The sequence below is a fragment of the Tubulanus polymorphus genome, chromosome 8 (assembly GCF_964204645.1).
Source record: "Tubulanus polymorphus chromosome 8, tnTubPoly1.2, whole genome shotgun sequence".
NCBI lineage: Eukaryota > Metazoa > Nemertea > Palaeonemertea > Tubulaniformes > Tubulanidae > Tubulanus > Tubulanus polymorphus.
In genome coordinates, this window is record NC_134032.1 from 9,850,643 (window position 1) to 9,877,001 (window position 26,359).

The following is a 26,359-nucleotide window of genomic DNA, read 5'->3' on the forward strand; positions in this document are numbered from 1 at the left end:
CTCAGCTGCCACCGCGGTATGAACTTCACTTCCCAGAGCTAACCTTCGATAAACTTGAACTTGAACGGGATTAAGTGGGACGATGTCGAATGTACGAAAAAGAGCAAAATTCGAGCAGAATGGAATCATCCAACCCCTTCTCACCGGTGAGAAACAGTTTAAACCAACTGAAAATCAACGCAAATTTCAAGCCTGGATTGAGATGCATTGCCGATCAGCAACAAAACATGATTCAATTCAATTTCAACGAAGATTTATTGTATTTTGTAGAATGATATATAAACCCGCCCCCTTTATTTGCCCACAGGCACTTGAATATGTGCTTTTATCTTGGTGTGTTAAAAATGATGAAATTTATTGTAAATAAACAACTCCAAAACTTTACTATAAAAACTCCACGTGACGTCACAGCAATCCCGAATACAAAGAGGCGTCGCAAATTTTCAAAAATCAATTTTGTTGCCATTTAAAATTTTAAACGGAGCTAAAACAGTGTCAATGTTTCCAACAAATCATCTACAATTGAAATTATGGCCGCTCCTTATATTTAAGAATTAAAATTGACACCTTGGGGGACGTACGTCGACAATCGTCGACTGTTCGTCTGTCCCGATATTTGCGGTAGATTTAAGCATTATGGAGATAGGAGCGTTTCCAGCCTTTCTGTATAGTATAGTTAAACGCCGGGCGCGCATTCCATCATGGGTAAATTCATTATAAAAAATGGGCGGATTATCGAAGTAGGATTAACATATCGCTGGTGAATTATTAAATATCCATAATCAAAGCCCATATTAAAGTGCCTGTAATTTGCCCCTGACGTAAAGAATCAGCCCCTTCCAATGACTCTTAACACTTTTTATGCTGTTACCCTCTCATGAATTCCTCTATGGCATAATCACATTACCCTTTGGCCAGAAACCTTTTACCTCTAAAGTTGGCCCAAAAGCAAGCCTGTCATGATCCATGTCGATTGTCAGCCCAGGGGCAAATCCAGATTCTGTCATAATTTTCCTGGGCCCTTTTGAAAATTCAATGGCACTATTTTTCAAGGCACTTTTTTACCCAAAAACTAGGTACTTAAACAGCCTGCTCAAGATTAACCATGATCATCTTAAATGTCCTTCAAGTGCCTTTGAATTGTATGAAAATAAACGGAAATTGAAGAATTTTCCAGACCCCTTGTTTGGCAGCGTGGATACCTAACTTGCTTTTTTTTCAGTCTGCCCTTTTCAGTTCTTCATGCTCCTGTAAAAATTTATGCCTACCCCTGCAGCTAGGGCATCTTGACAGCTCGCATCATTGTCGCCATCTATTAAAATTCTAATTGTAGATTTCTATCAGATCACTATGGCGTACGCGTATTGGAAAAGCGGTAAAAAGGACGATCATTCCATATTCGATTTATATTTCCGTAAGAATCCGTTTAGCGGTGAATTCACGATATTCGCCGGCCTCGAGGAGTGTTTGAAATTCCTCAAGAATTTCCAGTTTTCCGACTGTGGTAAGTTTCAATCCGCCTTTGCAGGTGATAAAGTTTGAACCAATCAGAACGCAGACATTTTAGTAATTATGCTTATGATATATATTCATATTCAAGTTTGAGCCAATCAGGACACTAATATAATTATAATCATGTAAGAATATTGAAGCTTGACCCAATCAGGACACTAATTTTGAGGAAATATTTCAAAATGTTCAAGTTTGAACCAATCAGGACACTAATTTTGGTGATTATCTAAAGATATTCCAGATCCAACCAATGGAGACACTAATTTCGACATATGCATAAAAATCTTTAAGTTTGAACCAATCTGACCATGAATTTTGATGATAACGTAGAAATATCCAACTTCAAAACCAATTAGGACGCTGTGATTTAATGATTATATTGGTAAAATTTTTATTAATTTTATTCAAGTCTGAACCAAGCAGAACCTTGTAGCCAGGACCAAGTCCAAAAGTGGTCTTAAGACTGGTTTAAAGTTGTTGTTAGATTGGCTATTGAACAAAGTTGATCTTAGACTGGTCTAAACCCTGGCTATGCGACCGTCCCCGGAATCGAAGAACTTTGTAGTTCTTATATTAGTTAATTTCAATTCATTCAGGTGTATCTATTCCTCAAGTTTCGAGGAAACTTTTCCCGAAAAGAAATATGTAATTCTTTTATCTTTTTCTCTTGCAGATATTGATTACTTGCGATCGGTTTTACCGGAAAGCGACGATGAATTCTTCGATTATTTACGCAACCTCGATGCCAGTAAAGTGACGCTGTACGCCATTGAAGAGGGCAGCGTCGTTTTCCCTAAAGTTCCGCTGTTGCGAGTCGAGGGTCCTCTACCCGTCGTGCAACTGCTAGAAACTACGTTTCTTACTCTAGTCAACTATGCTAGGTCAGTAAAAAAAGATTTTCGTTGAACAATCTATGACATCGTCGAATTATCTTTGAAAAGATGACCGCCTTCATAAATCACCCTATGACAACATCATGTAATGATAGTAACCACTAGAAAACATTTCTAGTGTCCGGTAATCTACATGTCTACATAAATCCCTCCCATATAACATCATTATTTCAACTTTCCCTTTCATAAATTCTCCTACGACATCATTAAATTGTTTCGTAAGACACTACCCTTAAACCATTTATGACATCATAAAGTTGCTGTCTATAGACCTCCCCAGAAACATTATGCGTCCATAACTCGTCCTGTGACATCAACTATGAACTGTTGGCCTTTGATGATGCCGTTATAGATGCCTGCCCTTGCGATGCCTGTCCTTATAGAATAGATTTTCCTCGGTGAAATAATCAAATTGTCCTAAACGGTAGGATTAATGTTCCAAACATGAAATGATGCCTGTAGTAAAACCCTCACAGAAGAAAAGGTGACTTCGCATTAAATGCCAATTAAAAGTGCATATACATGTAAAGCCTTGAGCTCTTCAAAAAAGAAGTCCGCCCTCAAAATCACTGCAGATTTTTTTAATTCAAGGTCTCTGTCATTAATTGAAATGCTTGTCTTGTATTTCTGCATGCAGTCTTGTGGCGACGAACGCCGCCCGGTTCCGATTGGCCGCCGGTGAAGATCTGATTCTGCTGGAGTTTGGATTACGTCGAGCTCAGGGACCAGACGGTGGACTGTCTGCTTCGCGGTACTGTTACGTAGGAGGTCAGTTTCGTCATCATTACTGCTTCCCCCAATTCATCAAATTACCTCTAGACCCTCATACAGAAAAGATGTCTGCCTCCATAAATCCCCACATCACATCGAATTACCCCTAGGCCTATATGCTTTAAATCCTATGTATTATATTATATTATCTATTATTATCCTATATTTTCATCATTATTACCGCTTCCAAAAATCCCCATAGGCCAATAACATCATCAAATAACCCCTACCAGGAGCGGATCCAGGGGCATGTTGTGACCATGCCGACCAATAAAAAGTGCATATATTCTTAGGCGCTTTTACGAAATTGAATCTGATTCGGTTTAGCTAAATCCGATTCGATGTGGGAATACAAAAGGTTTAGTAAATCGAATCGTTTTTCGTAAATGAGTCGAATCAATTTATCAATTTAAAGGTCGCGATTCAAAAGAAAATGGGCGTCAATGGTGACCGAATTATTGATAGATGATGGTCTGCGATAGATGTCTTAAGCCCGCGGTCGAAGAGGACGCCATGTTGGATTTCACTGACTAAATCGCCACTAACTTGCTCGCCGAGCAAGTTAGTCGATTTAATAAATCAGTTTACTAAACCGCGTCCATAAACGAGTTGATTTACCAAATCCGATTCACTAAACCGCAAGCCGTAAACGTGAAACTATTTACAAAGATTCAGTTTCGTAAAAGCGCCTTATGATTTAGGGCGGAAAGGCATATCAGCAAAATTTTTGAAATTTTACTATCATTTTAGAGCTTTCTGAGCGTCTCTGAGAGGCATTTAGTCAAGAAACATAGGTTATATATTTAGGAAAAATATCTATTGTGTATCTCAGGTGGTTACAACGGCAAATTTTGATACAGAGAAAAAATAAAAAGGCACTTACAAATTCCGACCGTGTCGCCCGACATGGTCGATACAATCTAGATCCGCCCCTGTGCCTATAATCCATGGCAGAAAAGATATCTGCCTCCATGAAACCCCCGATGACATCATCACATTATGAATTTGTAATATATAGTCGTAATATTCGTAATTCGTTGCGTAGGTTTTGATGGAACTAGTAACGTGTTGGCCGGGAAATTGTTCGGAATTCCATTGAAAGGAACTCACGCGCACGCGTTCGTGAACTCATTCACGGGAGTCGAAGAACTGTCATCTCAGGTAAAAATTTTGAATAAAAACGCCTGCCCGATCTCGCATGTTCCATATTCCGGCGTCTCGAACTGTGGAACCGACACCCGGTTCCACATTCCGCACGCGCACACATATGCGATTTGACATGATTTTTCTGATTCGCACAGGACGACCCAGTTAAAATATCGGGCGATAACGTAAGATTTGCTTTTCTTATAAACGCTGATAAACCTTCCTAGAAAAAGTATCTCTGAATGTTGCAACCTTTAGAAAGATAGTTGCGGAACTGACTCTCAGAGTTGAACCTACCTACCTACATAGGCTGTCGAAAGGTGGTCTGATTCAAAGGATCAAACAACTTTCACAGTGACTTCTGGAGTTGAGTCTAGACAGTCAAACCTGGAGCCATTGTAAGAGTCATACCTACAGCTATGGATTCTTAACTGCAGGAGTTGTGGAACTAGGCTAGTCAAAACCTGTAAATGAGGAACTGGCTCTTAGAGTCAATATCTATAACTACGGAACTGGCTCTAAGTGTTAAGACTTCCACTGTGGAACTGACTCCAGGAGTCAAACCGTGGAACTGAGCACTCCAAAATGTAAGAATCTGTGGGACTGGCTCCAAATAGTCAAACTATTGTACAACTGGGGAACTCACTTCAAGAGTTAAAAAAACTATTTATTTGTGGAAGTCGCTCTTCAGAGCCAAACCTATTGTATATTGACTCCGGGAGTCATCTGTAGTAGGTTGCACCATTCAATACCTTTCAAGACGTTCATGTTAGACACGGTATATATTTATCTGACTCCAGGCAACAGTTCTTCATTTGAATATATCTGATTAGATCTAGGCCTTCAATTAGTCTAATAAGCCACTCTCGTTACGCGTCTGCAATCTTAACTATTTTTAATTAATCATTTAATTAATGGTAACTGAAGAAGAAACGCGCGCACAACGCAAGCTTTAACGCTAACTCGTTTTTAATGAACACCAATTCAATTCTATGTTCTCAATCCATTTTGTTTCAGCATATATTTTTTTAGTTGATTATTTAATCACGGCAAATTTTGAATCTTCCCGTGAGTTCAGCTCCATACCGAGGAGGACCGGGTTCGACCAGTTTTAACTTGAATCCAGTTACACATTTCTAGGTTATATTTAAACTCATTTTCACTACACAGTCAAACTTAACAGAACTGGATTCTGGTCTATAAAACTTGTCACTTTCGGACTTCGGCTTTTTTTGTGCAGGGGCTTTCTTTCAAGGAACTTGCTTTATTTGCTATCAGAAAATTCAATCTTTAAGCCTAAGCTTTCTGTGAGACTGAACTCATGGACTTACAGCTATATGGCACAAAATCTATCCGTTGCTTTCATCCCAAAGATTATTCCCAAATTTGTCATAATTGCAATTGAAACAGACCCCACTCAAAATATACGATGTTAGCTTATTTGACCATGCTGCCCCCTGGTGTCATTATGTTAGTCTCCTTTTGTAGAATATTGTTGTAATGTCTATCAATACTCAGTTCCAAATCCTAGATTTGATTAAGTCTAAATTGGGCTTAAGTCTTGAAATCGGTCTTTAAGGTACGTAGTGAGTAAAGCAACATAGGTCTAAGGTCTTAAAACTGGTCTTATGTTTTCATGGAACCAGAATGAACTTCAACTGGTCTTACAAATCATAAGACCGGTTTTAAGTAGATTATATTTATAACCAAAAGGATTCTAAATGGACTTAGATTGGTCAAATCGGTCTGAATTTGTTATTTCCGTATAGAACCGAAATCGTAGACTCATCTTATATTTCTTAAAACCAGTCTTTAGTTAGTTAGATCAGCTTTATTAAATTAGGAACAAAATAAGCTCAGACTGGTCTTAAGTTGAGGACTATCGACCCTGAGGCCTGGGGCCGGTTGCACAGTCATGGCTTAGACTTAAGACCAGTCTAAGACCAACTTTGTTCTATAGCCAATCTAACAATTTAAGACCAGTCTTAAGATTTAAGACCACTTTTTGACTTAAGTCATGACTGTGCAACTGGCCCCAGGTTCCACAGACGACTACGTTTTAAAAGTTGCTTCCTGAAACAACCCTGAAACTTTCGATTGTGGATCCTGGCGTTCCAATTGGTCTCCTATTGATTTTACCACCTGATACCAGAAGGCGTATCGTAACAATAGGGAGAAATATGAAATTGTCCCGTTTAATTTTCAGGGTTTGAAAAAATGCGGTACGAATGAAGAGATTAGTTTTACGAATCTCTGCTTGACTTGGCTGGAGAAGATCGCTCCGATTCTCGGTATTCTACCGAGTGAGGCGCACCGCGGAGAATTGGCCGCGTTCATCTCATACGCTCAGTCGTTCCCGTCGTCGGTGCTGTGCTTGATCGATACGTACGACGTCGTCAGGTGAGTCACAGGCCAGATCTCCGTCGGGCAGACAGATGTATTGTTACGGGTAGGAGGGATACATAGATGTCTTCTAGTCGCAGACAGACGATATCTCTTTGAGGAGACTTTCTCGGAACAAATATAGATGTCTACTCTGAGCAGATGCATGTTTCCTAGGGCAGACGGATACCTTCTAAGAGTAGATAGGCATGTCTTGGAGCAGACAGGTATGACGTAAGTTTCCAAGGACAGACAGATGCCTTCTAAGAGCAGACAGACATGTCTTAGAATAGACAGGTAAATATCTTCTGGGAGCTGACAGATACCTTTTAGGAACAGACAGACAGATACCTATTAGGCCTACAGTACTTTAAACCGACAGCCTTATACCTTTTGGGAGCAGGTCATGTAGGAGCAGACGGACAGATTGCCTTCTAGGAGCAAATAGAGAAATGCCTTATAGGAGACCGTCAGATTTCCTAGGTGCAGACGAGTCTTCTAGGCGATGTCTCTAAGAAGGCTGACAGACATCCTTGTCTCCTGTATAGGAATAGAAATTTTTTCGGGGATTGCAACTTTCCCTTCCTCATTTTCGAGATAATCGAATAAAATTTCCTATTTTCCGTTATCCAATTGTAGGAGTGGTCTGCCAAATTTCTGCGCCGTTGCCATGGCCCTGAATGACCTTGGTTATCAAGTACGTGGTGTACGTTTGGATAGCGGTGATTTGGCGTATCTATCCAAGGTCACACGGAATGTGCTCGAAAACATCGCCGAAAAGTAAGTAATCCTCAACTGTGCGGCAGTATCATTGTCAGTGTATTTTAAGATTATTTAGGTTTGACAAACACTGGTTTAACCCATTAGCACTCAGGAATTGGACTATGTAGTGTCAATTACTCCTCAGAAAATCCAAGTTCATAACGATACCGAATAGCTCATTTGGCTGTTTATATCCATGCATTACAAGTTGGTGTTATTTTGTAGTTAATAGTCAAGGCTTTCATATGATGTAAGATTTGATGAGGTGGGCCACCAAAATCATGTCCTTTTGGCCCCCCGAAATTCATCCTAACTTACTTGGATTTGTAGTGAGTGCTCAGATGTGTCGTGTTCAAACTCAAAATACTCGAGAAATTGAAATAGGAGGATGTTGATTTCTGTTCGGTATTTCGAGGACTTAGGTGTGTTGTTTGTTATAAGCTATTGGGTTCGAATCCCACTATAACCGTTTTCGTTCAGCATACGAAAGAAGTACCGGGGTGGATACGGGCGGCTTGAGTACTAATGGGTCAAATGTTTGCTGTAGGCTTGATGTACCGTGGTTTAAATGTAACCTGTTGTTTTGTAGGTTTTGACCTACCGTGGTTTAAATGTTTAACTGTTGTTTTGTAGGTTTGACGTACCGTGGTTTAAATCGATAAGTATTGTAGCCAGTAATGATATAAATGAAGACACTATACATTCGCTTAACCAACAGGTATGTTACCTTTTACGTACATCGTTAAGAGGAAGAGAAGGTTGAGTGGTTGTGTGGGGAGAAGTGATAAATATGTGTTATATCTCGTATTTGCGGTTGTACCACCATTCTTGCTCCAAGCTATTTGCGCTTGCGCAATCAAAATAATTGAGTTCCCATGTGAACAAACTTCTATACTGGGTATTCTATATTCTGTATTCTGTATGTTCCATATTCTCAATATTGGGTTAATTTTGAACAATGGCTGACTATGTAAAGCTGTATTGCCAACTTCTAGATAACGCATGGTAATAACTTGGAAAAATATGCGGTGGAAGCAAGGAATTTAAAAAGATAAAACCTGGCTGTTTTTCAGGGTCACAGTATCAATTGTTTTGGTATCGGGACTCATCTAGTCACTTGTCAGAAGCAGCCAGCTTTAGGTTGTGTGTTTAAGGTATGTACATGGTTTACAGCAAGTCTGCTAAGCGCTACTTAGTGTTACAGGGCCACTTGTCTCGAAATCAGGGAAAAGTCAGGGATTTTTTTTTCTTCAGAGTATCGTCAGGGAATTTATTTGAAAAGCTAAAAGTCAGGGGAATTCGTTGACTTTGTCAGGTAGTTAAATCAAATAGTTTCCGTTGACGTCATGCTTGGTTGACTGGACTGTGTTGATTGATTGGATTCTTGGCAGATCAAGTCAGGGAAAACAATATACAATTCTAGGAATAGTCGGGGGATATTCAAGTGGCCACCCAGAGAGGACTACTCGGAAAAAGATGTGTGTTAAAGCCCTGTTTTGTGCGCTAACTTTTGAATAGATAATTGAATGAACCTTTGCGGAAATGATCGGTAAAGAAGATGTCTTTGAAAAAATCTTTCCAGCTCGTCGAAGTCAACGATAAACCGAAGATCAAACTGAGCGAGGACGTTGAGAAGGTAACAATGCCCGGACGCAAAGACGCGTATCGTCTGTACGGAGCAGACGGACATGCGCTCGTCGACCTTTTGATAAAACCCGGCGAAAACGTGCCGGTTAGCGGACAACGCGTTCTCTGCCGACATCCGTTCACCGTAAGTTCGAATTTGAAATGAATTCAGTTTTAATTCAGAGTTGAATATTGAGGAAAACATTCAATAAATTAAGCGCTTTAAGGAAAAATGGATTTAGAAAGGATGACACAATTTCTTGACAATGCATCCAACTTGCTCCCCCTCCCCCTTAAATTCTGGTTCTATCCGTTCAAGATATGTATTTCTTTTAGGAATCAAAGCGAGCCTACGTGAATCCTGCGAAAGTCGAATGTCTGTACAAATGTTTCTGGAAGGATGGCAAGGTAGATTACATATCCTTACATTTCCACAATTTTCATAGACCAGTTTTAAACTTAGTTTATAGTTCAATTGAGTAAGCCTCGGTTTTGAGGTTTTGAGTAAAACAGGACCGCGGTGTTTAGGTTAAGACTGTTCTATGAAAAGGCAGCCTTGGAGGTTACTATTCCCTGCCTACTGCATTGTGACTGAGATGAATACATTCCGGTGTTTTTTTTCCACTATTTCGGCAGATTTGTGAGAAGTTACCGTCGCTATTGGAGATTCGCTCCCGAACAAAACACTCCCTGAATCATATACGACAAGACCACAAGAGGGCGCTGAACCCAACTCCTTATAAGGTAGGTTGACATATAAACAAATCGATAGATAACATGTGCATGTGTCTATCATACTTTCTATCAATCTTTGCTTTTACATGATCATGTGGTACATGTTTAAACCACATGTAACATGTCACCTTTTAAGTTGATTTTTGCTTTTACTTGTTCATGTTCATCCTCTATGTACATCTGCTTTACATGCTCATTGCATTCATGACTTAACCACATGTAACATGTCGCCGTTTATGTTGATCTTTGTTTTACATGTTCATCTTCATCCCTTATTTACGTCTGCTTTACATGCTCATTGAGAACATGAACATGTAACATGTCACCCTTTATGTTAATCTTTGCTTTTCCGTTTTCACATTCATCCTTCATGTACATATGCTTTACATGCGCATTGTGTACATGTGTAACATGGCGACCTTCTTGTACATCTTGCTTTTATCAGCTCAATATGCTAGATCAGAAGTTCATAGTCTTCATGAACTTTTTGGCTATGTGTATAAACCACATGAAATGGCGACTTTTATGTAGATCTTAACTTAGCTTTTGCACGCTCATGAAACTTTTGAAATCTCTCTGTGATGTCTATGGCAGACGGAGAAATCTAGTGCATTACCACCTGAGTGTACTTTATGAGTTCCATCTAGCCAATCATATTTCTTTTTTTTGTTGATCGGTGCCTTTTTGGAATGTTTGAATATTTCAGGTTTCGGTCAGTGCTTCCATGTACGATTTTATCCATAAAATGTGGCAGTCTTCAGCCCCGATCGCCGAGCTACGTTAAAACGGCGTCTGCGATGTCACTTTATTCCGTGCGTCTTTTATTTTCGTGTATTTTCCCTCCTGTAGCTATGCATAACCATTTGTTAAACCATTTGAATCTGAATATTAAAGCACGAATTACGTATTGATGATTTTTCTAATGATATCTAATTTTCGTTGATTTCACCCGTTTATCGCATCTTTCATCGTTCATTAACTCTTGACTCTGTGCCGGACCACATTCGAGACCCTTTGGCTTACAACTCTAATGAAATTTGAGTTGCCGCAATAAAATGAAGTAGAATGCATTGATATGATTGAAATTGCATTGATATGATTGAAAGAGCTTCCTGGGACTATTGACATTGCACGTTCGCAACATACCTATTGATTTTTGTATGATTTTTAACCACAGAAAAAGATGGCTGTCTCAATCAAATCTCAAAGGGAATCATCGAAGCAGCTACGTATCCTTTCTGGAACGATCTCTGCGAGTGGTCATTTGATGGTGTGTTACGAAAATTTATAAAGGCAGCCATCATTAGGGATGATTTCTTAACTCTTTCAGTGCTAACTTTTAAATACCCTTAAGTGCTAAGCTAATTAGATTCTACCTCTGTGTGCATGCCATTAAAATGTCTCTACACTGTGATGCGGTGTATTGTTAGTTACTGATATTCAACTGTGTTTGACAGGTCCTGCCATCTTTCATTAGAGGTAAAACTAATTATCAACTGCATCTATACACTGCTATGCATTGTATCAACTAAGAACGTCCATCACCTATTCACACACCACACTGCAGTGTAGATGCACTGAAAGGGTTAAGTGTCATCTTGGGAATTATGAAGGCAGCCATCTTTTCTGAACGTGTCTCAAGAAAAGAGGGGCAATTTGATGATGACTGGGGGCTGTATGGATTCTTGGAAGCAGCCATCCTTACAGGGTATTTGATTATGTCATTGGAGGCCTAAGGAGCTGCCATATTTAGGGGTGCACTCAGAGGTCCAGGCCCCTGCCTACCCATTAGGGTTGCTCTCTTTATCAAGACTAAGATTATCAAAACCTGCAATCTTTTGGTACGAATTCCTTCAAAACTATCTAACACCAAAGGTGGGACCCCTTTAGTGCCCTATGACATGGCTGCTTCATCCAAGAAATGCCTCTCCTTTTCTTCTGGACCCCACTTCAATTTTCCTAGACCCACCTTTTATATATTCGAGAACGGACTGGCCTGGAAATCAGGGAAAAGTCGGCGAAATTTGTAAAAAAAAAAGAAGCCCAATATCTGGGATACATGTTGAGAATGCTGTATTGCACGTAAAGTCAAACAGTTTCCGTATGTGTCTTGCGTATTTGACGACTGTGTTAATTGATTGGATTCTTAGTAGATCAAGTCAGGACAAAAGCAAGTCAATAAAAGTGGTCACCCTAAATAATCAAGTGCAATAAAGCACTCTCCTACTGATAATTTATGTTCATTTTTTTTTCAGGTTTCTGTCACCGATAAACTTTACAAATTTATGCATCACTTATGGCTGGAAAATGCGCCGATCGGAGAACTGTCTTGATGACGCCGTTGCTAACCAGCGAGTACCGCATCACCATGGCATGAACCATTCCAGAAGATGGTAAAATGTAGTTTCATATGTTTTCGAAAATATCAGTGTTGATAAGTTAGCACACAATTCTAATAATGGAAAAGAAAATGTTACCGAAATCTCAATTAACGTTCATCCAGATCTGAGCAATATTATTGGACACTTAAAAGGCTGAATCCAAGAACATGTCTAGCCCACTTTTGAGTTCGATAATGTCTGCTTTTCATAATAGCTACTCAACTATTTAAAATTTACCATTTTGAGATTCCTTTCACTTGTCCAAAAATTTTATGTGTTGCGAAGTCGAAACCTTTTTCGCCAGTAAAAACCGACCAATCGCTGTCATTCATTTGACTGATTTGAATGAAATGAACGCAAATTGTGGAATAAAAGCAAAATCATCACTAGAAAAAATTGTCCGTAAGGCTCAACAAAAATGATACCTTGTTTCTCCTAATCGGCCGGGTCATTTTGTAAAATGCAATAGAATTTGTAATCAGTTCATTACTATAGCGGCCGGGTGTGATACGGTAACATTGATCATGATTTTGTATAGGGCAGATATAAATATTGTATAGGGCAGATAGGCGGCCGACCGGGTCAACTTTGAAGCTCCGCACAAATGAGGAACGAGGTTTGAATTTTTTTAAGCCTAAAATTTTCATCTGTGATTCTAAAATATCTCCGACTATATATAGGTGTATCGCATGTGTAAAATCTTCTAGAAAAATGGCTGCCCTATAGATCTCCCTATGACATCATCAGGGTAGTCGCAACTTTTTGATGGTAGTAGAGTTCCTATATCTGAACGGCAATGTTAGCTCGAGCATTTTACCTATTCTTCCGAATAATGGTCACTAGATTTGAATAATCTGTAGATAATATTTATGCAAAAGTCGATAAACCGTGGATGTTATCGTACGTATTGTTAGGAATCTTTAGAATCTGTGCTGAATTACTGATAATCATGTTAAATTATTGTTGATTAAAATTACTCTGTTATGATAAGCATATGTATGTATTGGAAAATTCTGCATGTTAAATGTAGTATAGGAAATGTTACAATGTGCATGTTATGTTCAATCAATGCATATGTAGGGACGTGCATGCGAAGGTATGTACATGTACATATGTCAGGACATCACTTTACCGGCAATCTTTAGACAGTACATGTGTAGATACATGTTACATGTACATGTGTATGGACATAGCATGTTATATGTTATGTATGCATAAGCCGCGATCTAACAAGCGTTTTTTGTCCGTGCCAAATTAGGCCTGGAAAACCCTTCACATGGGTGCCAAATGGGCCCAAAAACGTCTAACCAGGCCCGAGCTAAATTTTAGCATGGGTCGAATCATTGCGTATGAATTGCAAGTGGCTCCGATAGTGGTTCACTTCGCTAAGTTTAAGCATTTTTTAGTATACTGTGAGTGGTTTACATGTGAACCAATCTCTAATCAGGAATGTGCCAAAGTTGACTCAGTTGACTCGATGCATGCCAATTTGGCCCAAGCAAAATCGTCTCCCTGTGATCGCGGCTATTTTTATTCTGATGGATATATTACATTTGTTAATGAGTAGTGCTAAATCTAATTATTGCTGACTATTTTACATGTATACAGTAACATTTGACATGTACAAATTGTTTAATGAGCTAACCGTCCAATATTTATCTTCAAATGACACAAACCAGTAACGGGATGCACATGTTTCCTTAAAACCCTTTCAGTGCGTTTACACCAGGGTGCAGAGTACAAATCGGGGATGGACTTTGCTAGTACACCACATTGCGGTGTATTGATGTTATTAGTGATGAGTTATCTCTATTGAAAGATGGCAGCACCTGTCAAACAGTGGAATATTAGTGACTAATGATACACTGCGATTAGATGCACTGAAGCGGTATGCCCATTATTCATCACACTGGGCTGGAATCATTAAACATTTCAAACTACTAGCACTTTCGGGTATTAATTTGTCAGGTTAAGTTTAACTTTAATACAACGTTCGCCTGGCGACGACACGGAAGACCCTAGATATGTATCTAAAGTGTAGCCTATGTAAAGCAGGGAGTCGCAAATGGGGACAGGCAATTTCTGAATTCATACGTACCAGTTAGTTCTTCCAGGGCTGTGTGATCTATATACCGGTAACTAACGTGATAATTAACTTGAGTTAAAGAATAGCTTTAACAGTATCAACATGTATTCATACTGATTAGTATTAAACACTATCTAAAATCTAATTTTCAGGTGAATTGTGGCTTTTACTAAATCTTGTAGTCAAAAACATCAATATACCTCAAATATAATCAGAATTGGTGGCAAATCTTGCGGGCAGGATACTCGTAAATTGTGCCCTTATATTTTGACCTAGGCAGTTCTGCTATCTATTTTGCCTGGACCATTTTTTGCTAGCAAAATCTTATCAGTGCACCCAGTTCTACAATTTTTGGTTGAAACTTGACTCTAGGGTCAAAAAGATTTGGAAGTGAACTATACGAGTTAGGCTTAACCTATAAAACTGCGGAGCTGCCTCCGGTCCTGGCATTTTCTCTCAAACTTATAACGTACTTCTCAGGCAATTTTAGGCCCTTACCAAACACGCCTGGCCTAATTAGTTACCTAATCATCGGCGGTGGTGAGTTTTTATAATCGGATGGGCTTAGATATACCCGGTACCAACACGAAAATATCCGATTGTGAAACTAAACCGCAGACAGGTAACTGACTAACCTGCCGCCAGCCCAACATTACTTTATTCATGTTACTATTCTGTAGAATACGTAGTTATGCAAGTTTACAATGTGCTGATGAATTTTCACTGTGCGATTATAGAAGATGTACTAATATTATTATTTGAGGTGCTTCGTTTCCGATATAAAGATGTATTATTGTTTTAATTGTATATAAGGATTTAGATATTCTTTTCTCTTTTTAAAGATTCGATGTACGTAACTTGACTTATGCAATATGCGCAGTTGTGCGGGGGTTTGACTTGACGCTTGATAATATCTTGAAAGTAGAATAATCTGAATTCACTAGAGTTAACCTGATCGTTGGTGGTTAACTCAATTACCTAGTAATCTGGAGCCAGTTCCATAGTCAGGGTAGACTTAAGACCAGTCTAAGATTATCTTAGTTCTATGGTCAATCTAACAACATAAGACCAGTCTTAAAGTTTATGACCAATTTTTGGATGTAAGTCTCCACTATAGAACTTGCCCCGCTGGACCCACTTTCACAGTTAAGATTTGACTCAAATTTCACAATTGTGGATTGATTTTCTTGAAAATTTAGTGTGAAATACTCAATAATAGGTGCCTACCAGGTAATACCTTAACCTTAGTACGGTTTGTCATGGATTAACTCTTACTCAAGACTGGAACTGCGGTTTGTTGAAGTGGTTCCAGGCTGCAGATTGTCTGGTGGGGTGGTTCCAGGCTGCAGATTGTCTGATAGGGTGGTTCCAGGCTGCAGATTGTTTGGTGGGGGGTTCCAGGCTGCAGATTGTCTGATGGGGTGGTTCCAGGCTGCTGATTGTCTGATAGGGTGGTTCCAGGCTGCGGATTGTCTGATGGAGTTTGTTACCAGTGATTGTAGTCCGTAGTGATTGTACCTAGCCGTCATTCTACAAACAACCATTGTTGTAGGGAACCCGTCACATGCAACGACTGGTATTCAGACTACAGTGATTGATACTTGTATATTTAATTCTACTATGTAGGACCAACACTTATTGTCTAATCTAGATAGAAAATTGAATGTAGAACTAAACTTGATATAATAAATAGAATAGACTCTGAAAAACAGTTTTCATATGTTCATTTGGTTCTATGGGTCATTGGAAAAGCCAGTTTCTGGTGCCAGATTTCAAGGCAAATCGGGTGTTTCTCTTCAGCCAGGTCACTTGATCACTGACCAGTTGAGGAAGCCTGTCGGTGGCTAGCCTGTAAGTGAACAATGAAGCCCTTCAGTTATTACGCAATGCCCAGATACCTGTACAGGGCCACCTTCGGTTATCGGAGTTAGTCGACTGTAGTCGAACTAAAAGAAACCGAATGTCCGTTAGTCGGAACTATAGTCCGGAAATGGTCGACCACGCAATTGAGCACGGTCGCTACAGTTCGAACCTAGGTTCAAGATGGCCGACACTGAAATACGTTACGACGGAACTATAGTGTGTTCGGTTATAAGTTCCGACCACTAGTCGACTAGCTACGAAAACCGAAGTTGGCCCAGAACAGGACAGGTTTAACCCGTCTGCCATCTTCCGCGGAATATACGGATCCAATCAGATTTCAGTATTTCATCACGTGAACGATGTAACATGGCCGTCTCCAGAGTGTCTCGATTTAAGTTCCATGGACCTCTTAAAAGTCGTAAACAATTTTTACATCAATGGAAGAAAGAAACTCGACGAAAACTATCAGGTAACTCTTCTGCGAGAACCTGTACTGCGTGTGGCCTCGAAGATATCGACATACAAGGCAGTTTGTCTCTGTTACCGCACCATCAAAATCTACCTTTCTAGAAGGAACGGTCAATCGACAACAATACCGACGAACTTGAGATGGAAAAACCAATTTCTACTGACTGACTTACTGAACTGAACCAGCCATGCAGCAGAGGCCATGACACTGGCAATTTGTTTGTTCACTTAAGATGACTGATTAATTATGCTGAATGTGACACTAGATATTAGCAGTCAATTCAGTGTGGTGAAAATATTAGCCTATACGACAAGTAACTTCACTTACTTCACTTCAATGTCTTTTAAAACTTGTGAACAGTAAATGAATACTTATTTACAAATATTCTGTTGATTGTCTATTGTAGGTCATTGTGTGTGTTCTGATGTTGATTTTCTGAGATACAACTCAACAAAGGTTTTCTTAAGAATTAGAAGTTATACGTATTAAATTGAATGAGCTCAAGATGCACAGAATGGATTGTTGTTGTATCATGGTAAGTTTGAAAAACGGATGAAACATGAATTGAAAAGTCAATCCAGGTTTAATTGTTAGTATATGTATATCGGTTTAATTTCAGAAAGTGACCTCAATCACGAATCAAAGAGATTAACGAATCCAGCATTATTTAACCTTTAATATTTGCTTTAACCCGAACCCTATCACTTAACCTCTGTGTACTAACGGATCTGTTTGTATTTTTGATTTATCTGTAGGTGCGGCCCTTGTCGCACCTGTTTTCGAAGGATACGCCTCTTAATATTCTAATGCCGTTTTTCTAAAAGTCGACGTCGATAAATTGACCGTAAGTCCAAGAGAGACGGGTTCGACCATACTTTAAGCGTCCAAAAAACCTGTCGTATTTTGCTTTAATGATTAATTCGTCGGTTTTTTAGGAAGTGATGAATCGTTACAATGTCACAGTGATGCTGACCTTCACCTTCTTCAAAAACAAGGTCACAGTCCAAACGAAACATCAAAAAGCATTATCAAGAGCCAGGAGAAAGTGATGAAACAGTCGAAGTTAAAGGCCATGTAAGTTTGTGAAATACAGTAGACTCTGTCTCTTACTGCAGTAACGTTGAGACTGGTAAAATTCTACCCCGAGTTGGTGTCAAATACTGAGTAAGAGTTCGTGAAATACAGTAGACTCAGTCTCTTACTGCGGTAACATTGAGACTGGTAAAATTCTACCCCGAGTTGGTGTCAAATACTGAGTAAGAGTTCGTGAAATCAGTTGACTCTGTCTCATTCCTCAGCTGTTAACAGATTGGCTGATTATGAATATTTAAGATTAAACTCATGAATATTCAAACAGACCTCATAAATATTGAAATGAACCTCATGAATATTTACAGATATTACAGATATCTAAGATGATACAGATGAACAGTTCGGAATGTTTAAAGGAATCAGACGATCACACGTTGAAACACGCTGTCTCTCCTAAAGGCGGATATTAGCAATCGGGCTGCGACGAACAGTTGATAATTTCCCTCGAATTCTCACAACCTGTTAAACTACATTCGTTAAAGATGTACGCCCCAGACGGTACGAGACTCCAGCATCCCTACGACTCCTTAATTCCTTTAAACATGGTCCCCATGTCTCTTTGATTCCTTCAAAACTCCTTTTAAACTGAAAAAGCTGTTAAAAGGTACTTGAAACTCCTTCAATTTTGAGAAATGGGCAATTTTTGTAGTTGTACATTAGACTATGCCTAAATCTGTAAAGTTGGGACCAGGATTTTTCATCACCCAATTACTGGGTAGGCCAGATACTGAATTAGAAGCCAAGTTAAGGTTGTGCTGAGGATAAAACTTGCTTACAAAACACTGAATTAATGGTTTACTGAGATAAACAGTACCCATTTATGAGGAATCGACAGTAATTGGGATTTGAAAGTGATGCAGACACTTCCTCACAATTTGAAAGTTTCAGCCTTAAAACTCCTTACATTCAAACTCAAATTATTCAACTGAATTTTTCAGACGGAACTGCACCGAAAACGATTAAACTTTTCACGAATCAACCGCAAACTTTAGACTTCGACTCGGCAGAGAGTTTGGAGGCAATTCAGAAAATACAGTAAGTTTTAAACGTTTGCCCCCTCCCCCAATCTCTCTCCCTGAGTCTCCCCATCTCTCTCTTCCTGAGTCTCTTTCATCTTGTTTCTTTTTGATCGCAGATTGACCCCAGACGATGTAAAAGAAGGAACTTTAATGCCGCTACGATACGTCAAATTCCAAAATGTTTCCAGCGTTTCGGTAAGAATGAAAATCATTTCATATTTCAACAGTTAAAACAGTTACAGTTCAAATTCGAAAAAAAAATAGAAAAATTACAGCAGTTTCGAAAGAGTTTGGAAAAAAACTGCCAAATTCAATTTCTATAAGTCTTATTTAGTCGACTTTTGGAAGTTAAAGATTGATTCTCTAAGATTTTTTTAAAGATTGACTCTAGAAAAGGCTGATTTCAACACTATTTAGTTTTTCACCTGAAGCACAGTCTACTTGTCGTTAATTCAAATATTTTTGGGGATTTTTTGAGACATTGAGTTTTATTCGAGTTAATTATCTACGCATTATGTTAATTTTCCAGATATTCGTAAATGATAATCAAGGAGGTGAAGAGACGACCGTTATTAACTATTTAGGATTTATCGGTTCACCTGTGATGGCTACTAACATGTCCGACTTCAAACGAGTATGTTTCAAATGCCACGAAGGCGCCCGTCGAAAGATTGTTATTTTCGTCGATCGGCGTAGATCGATATTAAGATGTTATTTTCAAGATGATTTCGTTAGATGTTATTTCCATTGGTGAAGATCTTTATTTTCGCGTAATTTAGATAAATGAGGCTAACGTTGCCGACGGTGGATGCGGTTACTGCAGCAATGCAAATGATGATAACAATGATGATGATGATGATTATTTAACCGAGGAGGAAGAACCTGAATTTATTAAAACGCGTTTTCAAATGATTTTAATGAGGTTAAATATTGAATTTAGACAACCAAGTTTCTTAGGTCATTATTTCTTCCTGCCCTAGTAGAGAGTTTATAAACAAATTTCCGAAAGGGTTGATTTATGAGGATTTCTGGTGGAGGTTAGGCTCCCCCTTCCTTCTCCATTCAGATTAGATATTTTTAAAATTTACATTTTTCTTATGGACACTTACGTTTTGTTAAATTTGGTGATTGTTTATTTCATGTATGTTTAGATATTTCAGTCACGGATTTATTTGGAATTTCAACCTGAATTGAGACAATGAATTCTGAGATATTTTCACCATCTGTAGAACTCTGTTTACAGTGGAAGCTCGTTTTAACAATTTATCAGTTATAACAAAACTAGAATTTCATTCCAGATAAGACAATATCAATTATTTCCATACTTGATATAACGAATTATAACTAACAGATTTTCTGGTGCCGAAGTTCGTTGCAACGAGGTTCCGCTGTATAATTATCTAAATTCAAAGAATGTTTTACAGACTTTTCGACATCAATAATTTAACAAATAAGAAAAACTTTCTTTTTATTTTTTCAGGTGGCGGGAAAGAAAGGCGAGAGTCATTGATGGCGAGGGTCATTATTTAACGTACATTATTTCACCAAGAAATTCAAAGATTAGGAACTTAAGGGATTCACCAGAGAATTGTGACCACATTACAACAGCGAGCGTATGCACGAGGCAAATTGAAAATTACCACTTTTATTGCATTGTGATTAATAAACTCAATATTATTATAATCATTTACTGAATTGTTTTTCATTTGAGTTTATTTTTCTTCTATCAGTTGACCGGCATCAATGATGACATGATTTTTGTAGGCTTAAGCAAAATTTAACACTTAATGCGGAAAAAAGTGGCAGGTGGCAGTTTTTCACTTAGTGAATTGCATCAATGCCTAATCATGACTTGTCTGACTTATCACAACTAGTATCCTCGATACCGCCATACTGTTTGACCAAAATCAAAAATGGGATAATAGTAATTTGGAACAAGAAACGAAATTCTAATATGGACTTTCCTAAATTTACATGATAATGTACCATTTAATCCAGTATGGAAATTAAAGAAAACAATTTCTTTCAAGGTAAGCATGAAGTTTTTGGCAGAATTTCAGAGGATCGGTGCTCCAAGTAATTAAAAAAGCCTAATATGTCTCCCCTCAATTGAATCAAGGAGTTTTTTGCTATCGACGGGATTCTGTGATAACGGTATGAATGATGATTAATCATGAATACATGGTATTAGTGGGTTTTCCCCCAATGACTCAAAGAGACCGCTTTCCTCGTGCATGGTGAGAGTTAGTTATCTCGGGGTACATGAAGTGTCCTTACGTAGTTGTGACTAATAAACTAATTTCATTGGTAAATGTTTATGCAGTTTCTATGATATGAAGACCTGTGTTGGTTTGAATCTTTAACTGAAGTGCTATCGGTCAGTATAATATATAAATCATTCTAGAATTTAAGAAAAAAAAAACAGGCGGCGGCTAATAAATTCGAAGGTAGCTGTTGGGAATCAAGTAATTTATTTCATGGCCTTATTAAAGATCCTCCGCTATATTGTTCAGCTGACTACTGGCGCGTATTCAACCCGGCAGTGGAACCTTTCATAATGTAAACCCATTCAACAATAGAGACACACAATTGCGGTTTTTCAGATTTGTTGATATCATTTATACGCGCTATTGAATACGTCACCTGCTGACCACGGTGTACACAAGCATAGGCCATTCACCTCGGCTTACTCACACTGTGAACATGCTACCGTGGATTCTCCTCCTGGCGATCTTCGCTGCGCTCCCGCTCCTGTTCCTGCTTCCTGAGGAACGACGTCTTTATGTTTTATGTGTTAATGTTTGTCTCCGTACTGTCCTGTACTGTTCCGTGTTTATTAATCCGTTTTATTTTTCAGGGTCTAATTCGTTCTTTTTTTCAGGGCCGATTTTTCTGTCGAATTTCAACGTTTGCTGGAACAAAACTAATGTCCGAAAGCGTCGGCTCTCCTTCGCCGGTCACGTGTCGAGGATGTCAGACAAAGAGTCGGTCAGGAAATGGCTGCCCTCTACACGCCCTCACACGGAACACGAAAACCAGGATAATGAGGCCTCACTCTCCCCATGTTTCAACAGAGTGTGCTTGGTGACGTCAATGACGGGCAAGTCAGTCGGATTGCATGGGTTAAAAGTGAAGTGGTAAAGCTGGACTGTCTACTAGTATTCATTGATTCCTTTTCAGGAATTGCTTCGGACAAAGATTTAGTCTTGTCTTCCTTTGCATTCTAGCATTCATTGATTCCTTTTAAGGGATTGCTTCGGGCAGGGATTAATTTCCCTGTCTTCCTTTGCGTGCTAGGATTCATTGATTCACTGCGGGATCGCTTGCGTGCTAGCATTCATTGATTCCTTTTAAGGGATTGCTTCGGGCAGGGATTAATTTCCCTGTCTTCCTTTGAGTGTTAGTATTCATTGATTCCCAGTGGGTTGCTTCGGGTGGGATTAAGTCTTGTCTTCCTTTGAGTGCTAGTTCGGGCAATCCAGTTGCGCTGCCCTATTTTTTGGCTTGGGCAATTTGATAGGTTTGTCAGTTACTGACGTCACCCGGCACACCCTGTCGGTAAATGGTGAAAGTAAGGCATCGTCATCCTGGTTTTCGCCTTCTGTGTGAGGGCGTGTAGAGGGCAGTATATTCCTGGCTGGCTCTTTGTCTGGTGTTCTCGGCATGTGACCGGCGACAGAGAGCTGAAAAGCTTTCGGACATTAATTTTGTTCCGTACCAGGTTTTTATCGCTCTTCTCTTTTTTTTCATTTCAGGACTCCCAAGATGAAGAAGAAGATGCTGAAGGTGACTACAACGAAGAGGATGCCGAAAAAAGAACACTGAATTCAGCAATATTGGAAGTAAAGTTGATACACATGTAAATTACGATGCGTGTTATGGAAAGGATTGTGTAACTACAGAATATTGTTCTTTTACTCATTTCAGGTTAATCCGGAAAGGCCCATCAAAAATCTGCCCACCAGAAGTGCCCACAAAAGACTCCACCTTGAAGTACCACCAAAGACCTGCCGCAACTGAACCTGGCAGTCTTGACCTCATCCTGCATGGCAACAGAAATGCATACATATATAAAGCTAAGTTGATTTTTCATATCTGGGGTAGAATGCATAGGCACTGGAGAGGAAAGAGACGCTGGTCAAGCTCACCATCTCCGCACTACTTTATTGAAGCTCTGTGGCCAGTAGTAAATTGAAATATAGCTAGGCAATGGTTGCTTAAATATTTACAATATTAGACGAAATGATTGAGTGAGGTCCCTTGAATATTCTTTGGTCTGATAATTAAAATGTAGATTGGACAGTTATAGATTAAAAGATTTTGTAAGTATGTACAATTAAGGTAAATTCAATATCTTATGTGACATTTGAAATTTTTCGAATGTACCGTAGATATTTCAGGCCTCATATGACCATTGTTTAACTGACAATCAAGATATAGATAAGACAATTTACTATTTAACCAATCGCTTAGATATAAGCAATCATTCAATATCTTATAATGTTTGATGAAAAATTCTTCTGGTGTAGATATTTTAGGGCCCCATATACATTAAGGCTGGCTTTACGTGTAAAGATATATATCAATTAAACTTTATCATCAGTAAATGGATTTTTTTACAAATAATATATTGATACATATGTCATATGTCATTTATAAACATTCAGGCACTTCACAGTATATATTATATGCTGCTTTACCCATTGCATTAATGAATTTCTGGGGGAAAGATGTATAGTGTCTAGGGCTGTATCGAGATCTGGTGAAATATGTATGAGGAAAACTATGGACTGCAGGTCTTTTAGAAACTTTGATTATGGTCTCAGCACTTTGACAAATCTAGAATAAAACAAGGCTTTAATTTGTTCAAATCATTCCCGAAAGCCATACTCTGTGCCTTGTTTTGCGCTATGATTATTTTTAAACTGACAATTATCATATATAGCTAGGAAAAATTGCTCATTAACCAATGGCTTAGATCCACAATTAATATGGATTCAATATTTCTAAGATCAAAAACTCAGTCTCATCGACTGATCAGTATTTCCATCTCCAACTGCCGTGCTTACTTATGGCAACTGGTCATGTTCTTCACAATTGCCAAAATTTACCTAAACCTAACTGATTCATCTAAAAGCCATACTGTGTGTCAAGTTCCGCATAATAGATATTGTTTAACTGACTATTAGAATCAATGGTCAATTACTCATTAATGTATTATCTCTAGTGAACCTATTGTGTCTTCATACAGCTGTATTAGTTTTGATACATATTGCCAAAATCATTTCACACAGATTTACTTCCGATCGAATGGAGATAAAACAAATCTGTACGTGCACAAATACATTCCTGAATTTGGAAGGGAGAATATTTCGATTTCACTGTGTATGTCAGATTGAGAGCCTTATTCTGACAGGATATCCTAAACTTAGGTCTTATTCCTCTTGCTAATAGCTCTCTTTTACTAACCCCTCTCCTTCAAACTATTTTCTAGCATCATGTCTTGCACCGCACCAGGGAGGTCCGGTCATAACAAGGTCTTTCGGTCCTTATACACAGTGTGCCACTATAAAAGGGAAATAAAGATTATATAGCAATTCGGCTTTAAGGGAATTTCTAATTTACCACTTAAATGTGCTTATATCTTAATTTCTGATGAATTCATAATAGTGATGAATTCACCACATCTGATATTCTACTCATGTAGATTTTCAGGCTCCATGTTCAACTGACTATTAAAATGTAGCTAGTATGATTACTAATTAACGGATCGCTTAGATATCTAGTAGATTACGTAAAATTAATTCAATGTAATGAATATAAGTGAAAAGTATTTAAAAAATAGTGCAGTGGATGAGATGACTGTATCATACCTGGGCGACATGTGTGTGCGTCATAACTGGGCGACATGTGTGTGGGATCTGTTGATGAATCAGTTAGGTTTTGGGGAATTCTTTATTCGTCAAATTAGATATCAAAAGCTCTGATGCAAAATAAGCATTTTGAAATAGTGATCAATCGAAACCAGATCTGAAATTCTTGTTGTGTAGAAATATTAAGCCCCGTAAAAGATATTGTCAGAGACAATTTTAATTATAGCTAGGAAATTAATTGAGTAATTAGGTATCTAAGATGAAGATTAATTCAGCATCTTCATATAAGGTAAAAGAGCTCAAATCTAAACCGTAGGGGTTGATAAGAAAACTGGATAATCTAATTGGTTGATATCTAAAGAAAACACGGTGTGTTTAAACTCTGTCTCTTAGACGTTGGATTTATTGAATCTTTTTAGGCTTTGCAGAATTCTGGATCTGTCAAGGCGTTGGAATGATTCAAGGTTTCTTAAATCTGTAGAACCATGTTGCTTATAGGATCAGTGTGCTCAATGCTGGCAGCGCACAGTTAGTTATATTATCATAATTACAAGATCATTGTATATATTAGGAGCAATATTTAGATTTACTGGAATGGATTAGAATAACATTCACTGGGCACAGATGTCACCACCTATGGGTAGAAAACGTTTCTCTTAAAGTTTATTAATTGACGATGAAGTTAATTTGATAATACGAACATGGTTCAGCTGACAATCGAAATGTATATAGGGAAACAGTACAAAAACAATTTGATAAGATTGATTATGCATTACTAAATTTTCTGTAACTCTGGTATTCCTAGAGATGACTAGATGCTTTAGTTGAATTGTTTTTAAACTATAATAATCAACCGTTGCTTAGATATCTAGAATGTAGATGAATTACGATATGAGATGAATTTCATATAGATATCGTTTAATAATTGACTATTATCAAAATCTACTTACCGGTCCACATTGCTGATCTTATATATATATATCAACTATATATATATATATGAATTGACACATTAATTATGATCAGTGATATTCAAAAGGATTTTCTGCTCACAAGATTCTGCTCTTTTTTTCAGCTATACTACTAATCAAGTAGTCATAAAATGTACAAAATGATCTTCAACCTTGTAATATAGATATTCCAAATCTCGATGTATTAAAATAGGCAGTCAACGTAATTGACCCCAATCCGCTTGCCGGTTCAGACTGGTTGGAAGATTAATTGAATGAACCGGAACCGGATTTCCAAATTATGTGCTCAGATTCAAAGAAAAAGTAATTTATGTGAAATCGACCGCCGATCACACAACTATATCTGTACTTTGATTTCCAATTTTGAAAAAACTTAAACTACAAAAAAAAATTTAAAATTAGACAAAATTACGACCTTGTAAACTTTCGGACTATTTACATGAAAAAAAAGACCAAAGAAATGTAAAGATTAGACAAAATTATCTTAAACCTTGTAAACTTTCGGACTATTTACACGAAAAAGATAGCAAAGATATGTAAAATTAGACAACCAACTTAGGAGACCTCACTGATAATGAACCTGGCTATCACAAAGGTAACTTAATATATTTGGAATTATTGCAATAAATTCTGAATGAAATATTTTGTCATTACAGGATATCTATTTTTGATCATTGCAGCTAAATTTCAACTATGAGAAAAAACCCAGCTTGAGAACAACTACTTGCCCAAAATCAACCAACTTGAACAGCGCACAGATGGGGCCAAGCGTATCGAA

General features: G+C 38.2%; 2 protein-coding genes across 2 annotated transcripts; both read left to right on the plus strand.

Moving 5' to 3' along the window:
* The first annotated feature begins 10 nt into the window (after window positions 1–10).
* Window positions 11–15,961, plus strand: LOC141909704 (nicotinate phosphoribosyltransferase-like). Its single transcript, XM_074800290.1, has 14 exons — window positions 11–146; window positions 1,334–1,504; window positions 2,186–2,393; window positions 3,043–3,173; window positions 4,222–4,337; window positions 4,478–4,507; window positions 6,529–6,722; window positions 7,344–7,484; window positions 8,100–8,184; window positions 8,540–8,620; window positions 9,049–9,237; window positions 9,429–9,500; window positions 9,729–9,836; window positions 12,083–15,961. The coding sequence occupies exons 1-14, from the start codon at window positions 83–85 to the stop codon at window positions 12,158–12,160; spliced, it is 1,668 nt and encodes a 555-aa protein (XP_074656391.1). The 5' UTR covers window positions 11–82; the 3' UTR covers window positions 12,161–15,961.
* A 1,170-nt stretch (window positions 15,962–17,131) lies between these two features.
* On the plus strand, window positions 17,132–20,355 carry LOC141910340 (thioredoxin-like protein 1). Its single transcript, XM_074801075.1, is given in 6 exon segments — window positions 17,132–17,161; window positions 18,024–18,216; window positions 18,657–18,753; window positions 18,854–18,932; window positions 19,267–19,371; window positions 20,218–20,355. Coding segments are annotated over 6 exon segments (534 nt in total). The 3' UTR covers window positions 20,248–20,355.
* Window positions 20,356–26,359: the final 6,004 nt, after the last annotated feature.

Coding starts and splice junctions, on each gene's coding strand:
- LOC141909704 (XM_074800290.1), top strand. CDS start 83: ATGTCGAATGTACGAAAAAGAGCAAAATTCGAGCAGAATGGAATCATC. Junction 6,723..7,343: donor GATACGTACGACGTCGTCAG/GTGAGTCACAGG, acceptor ATCCAATTGTAG/GAGTGGTCTGCCAAATTTCT. Junction 9,837..12,082: donor TGAACCCAACTCCTTATAAG/GTAGGTTGACAT, acceptor TTTTTTTTTCAG/GTTTCTGTCACCGATAAACT.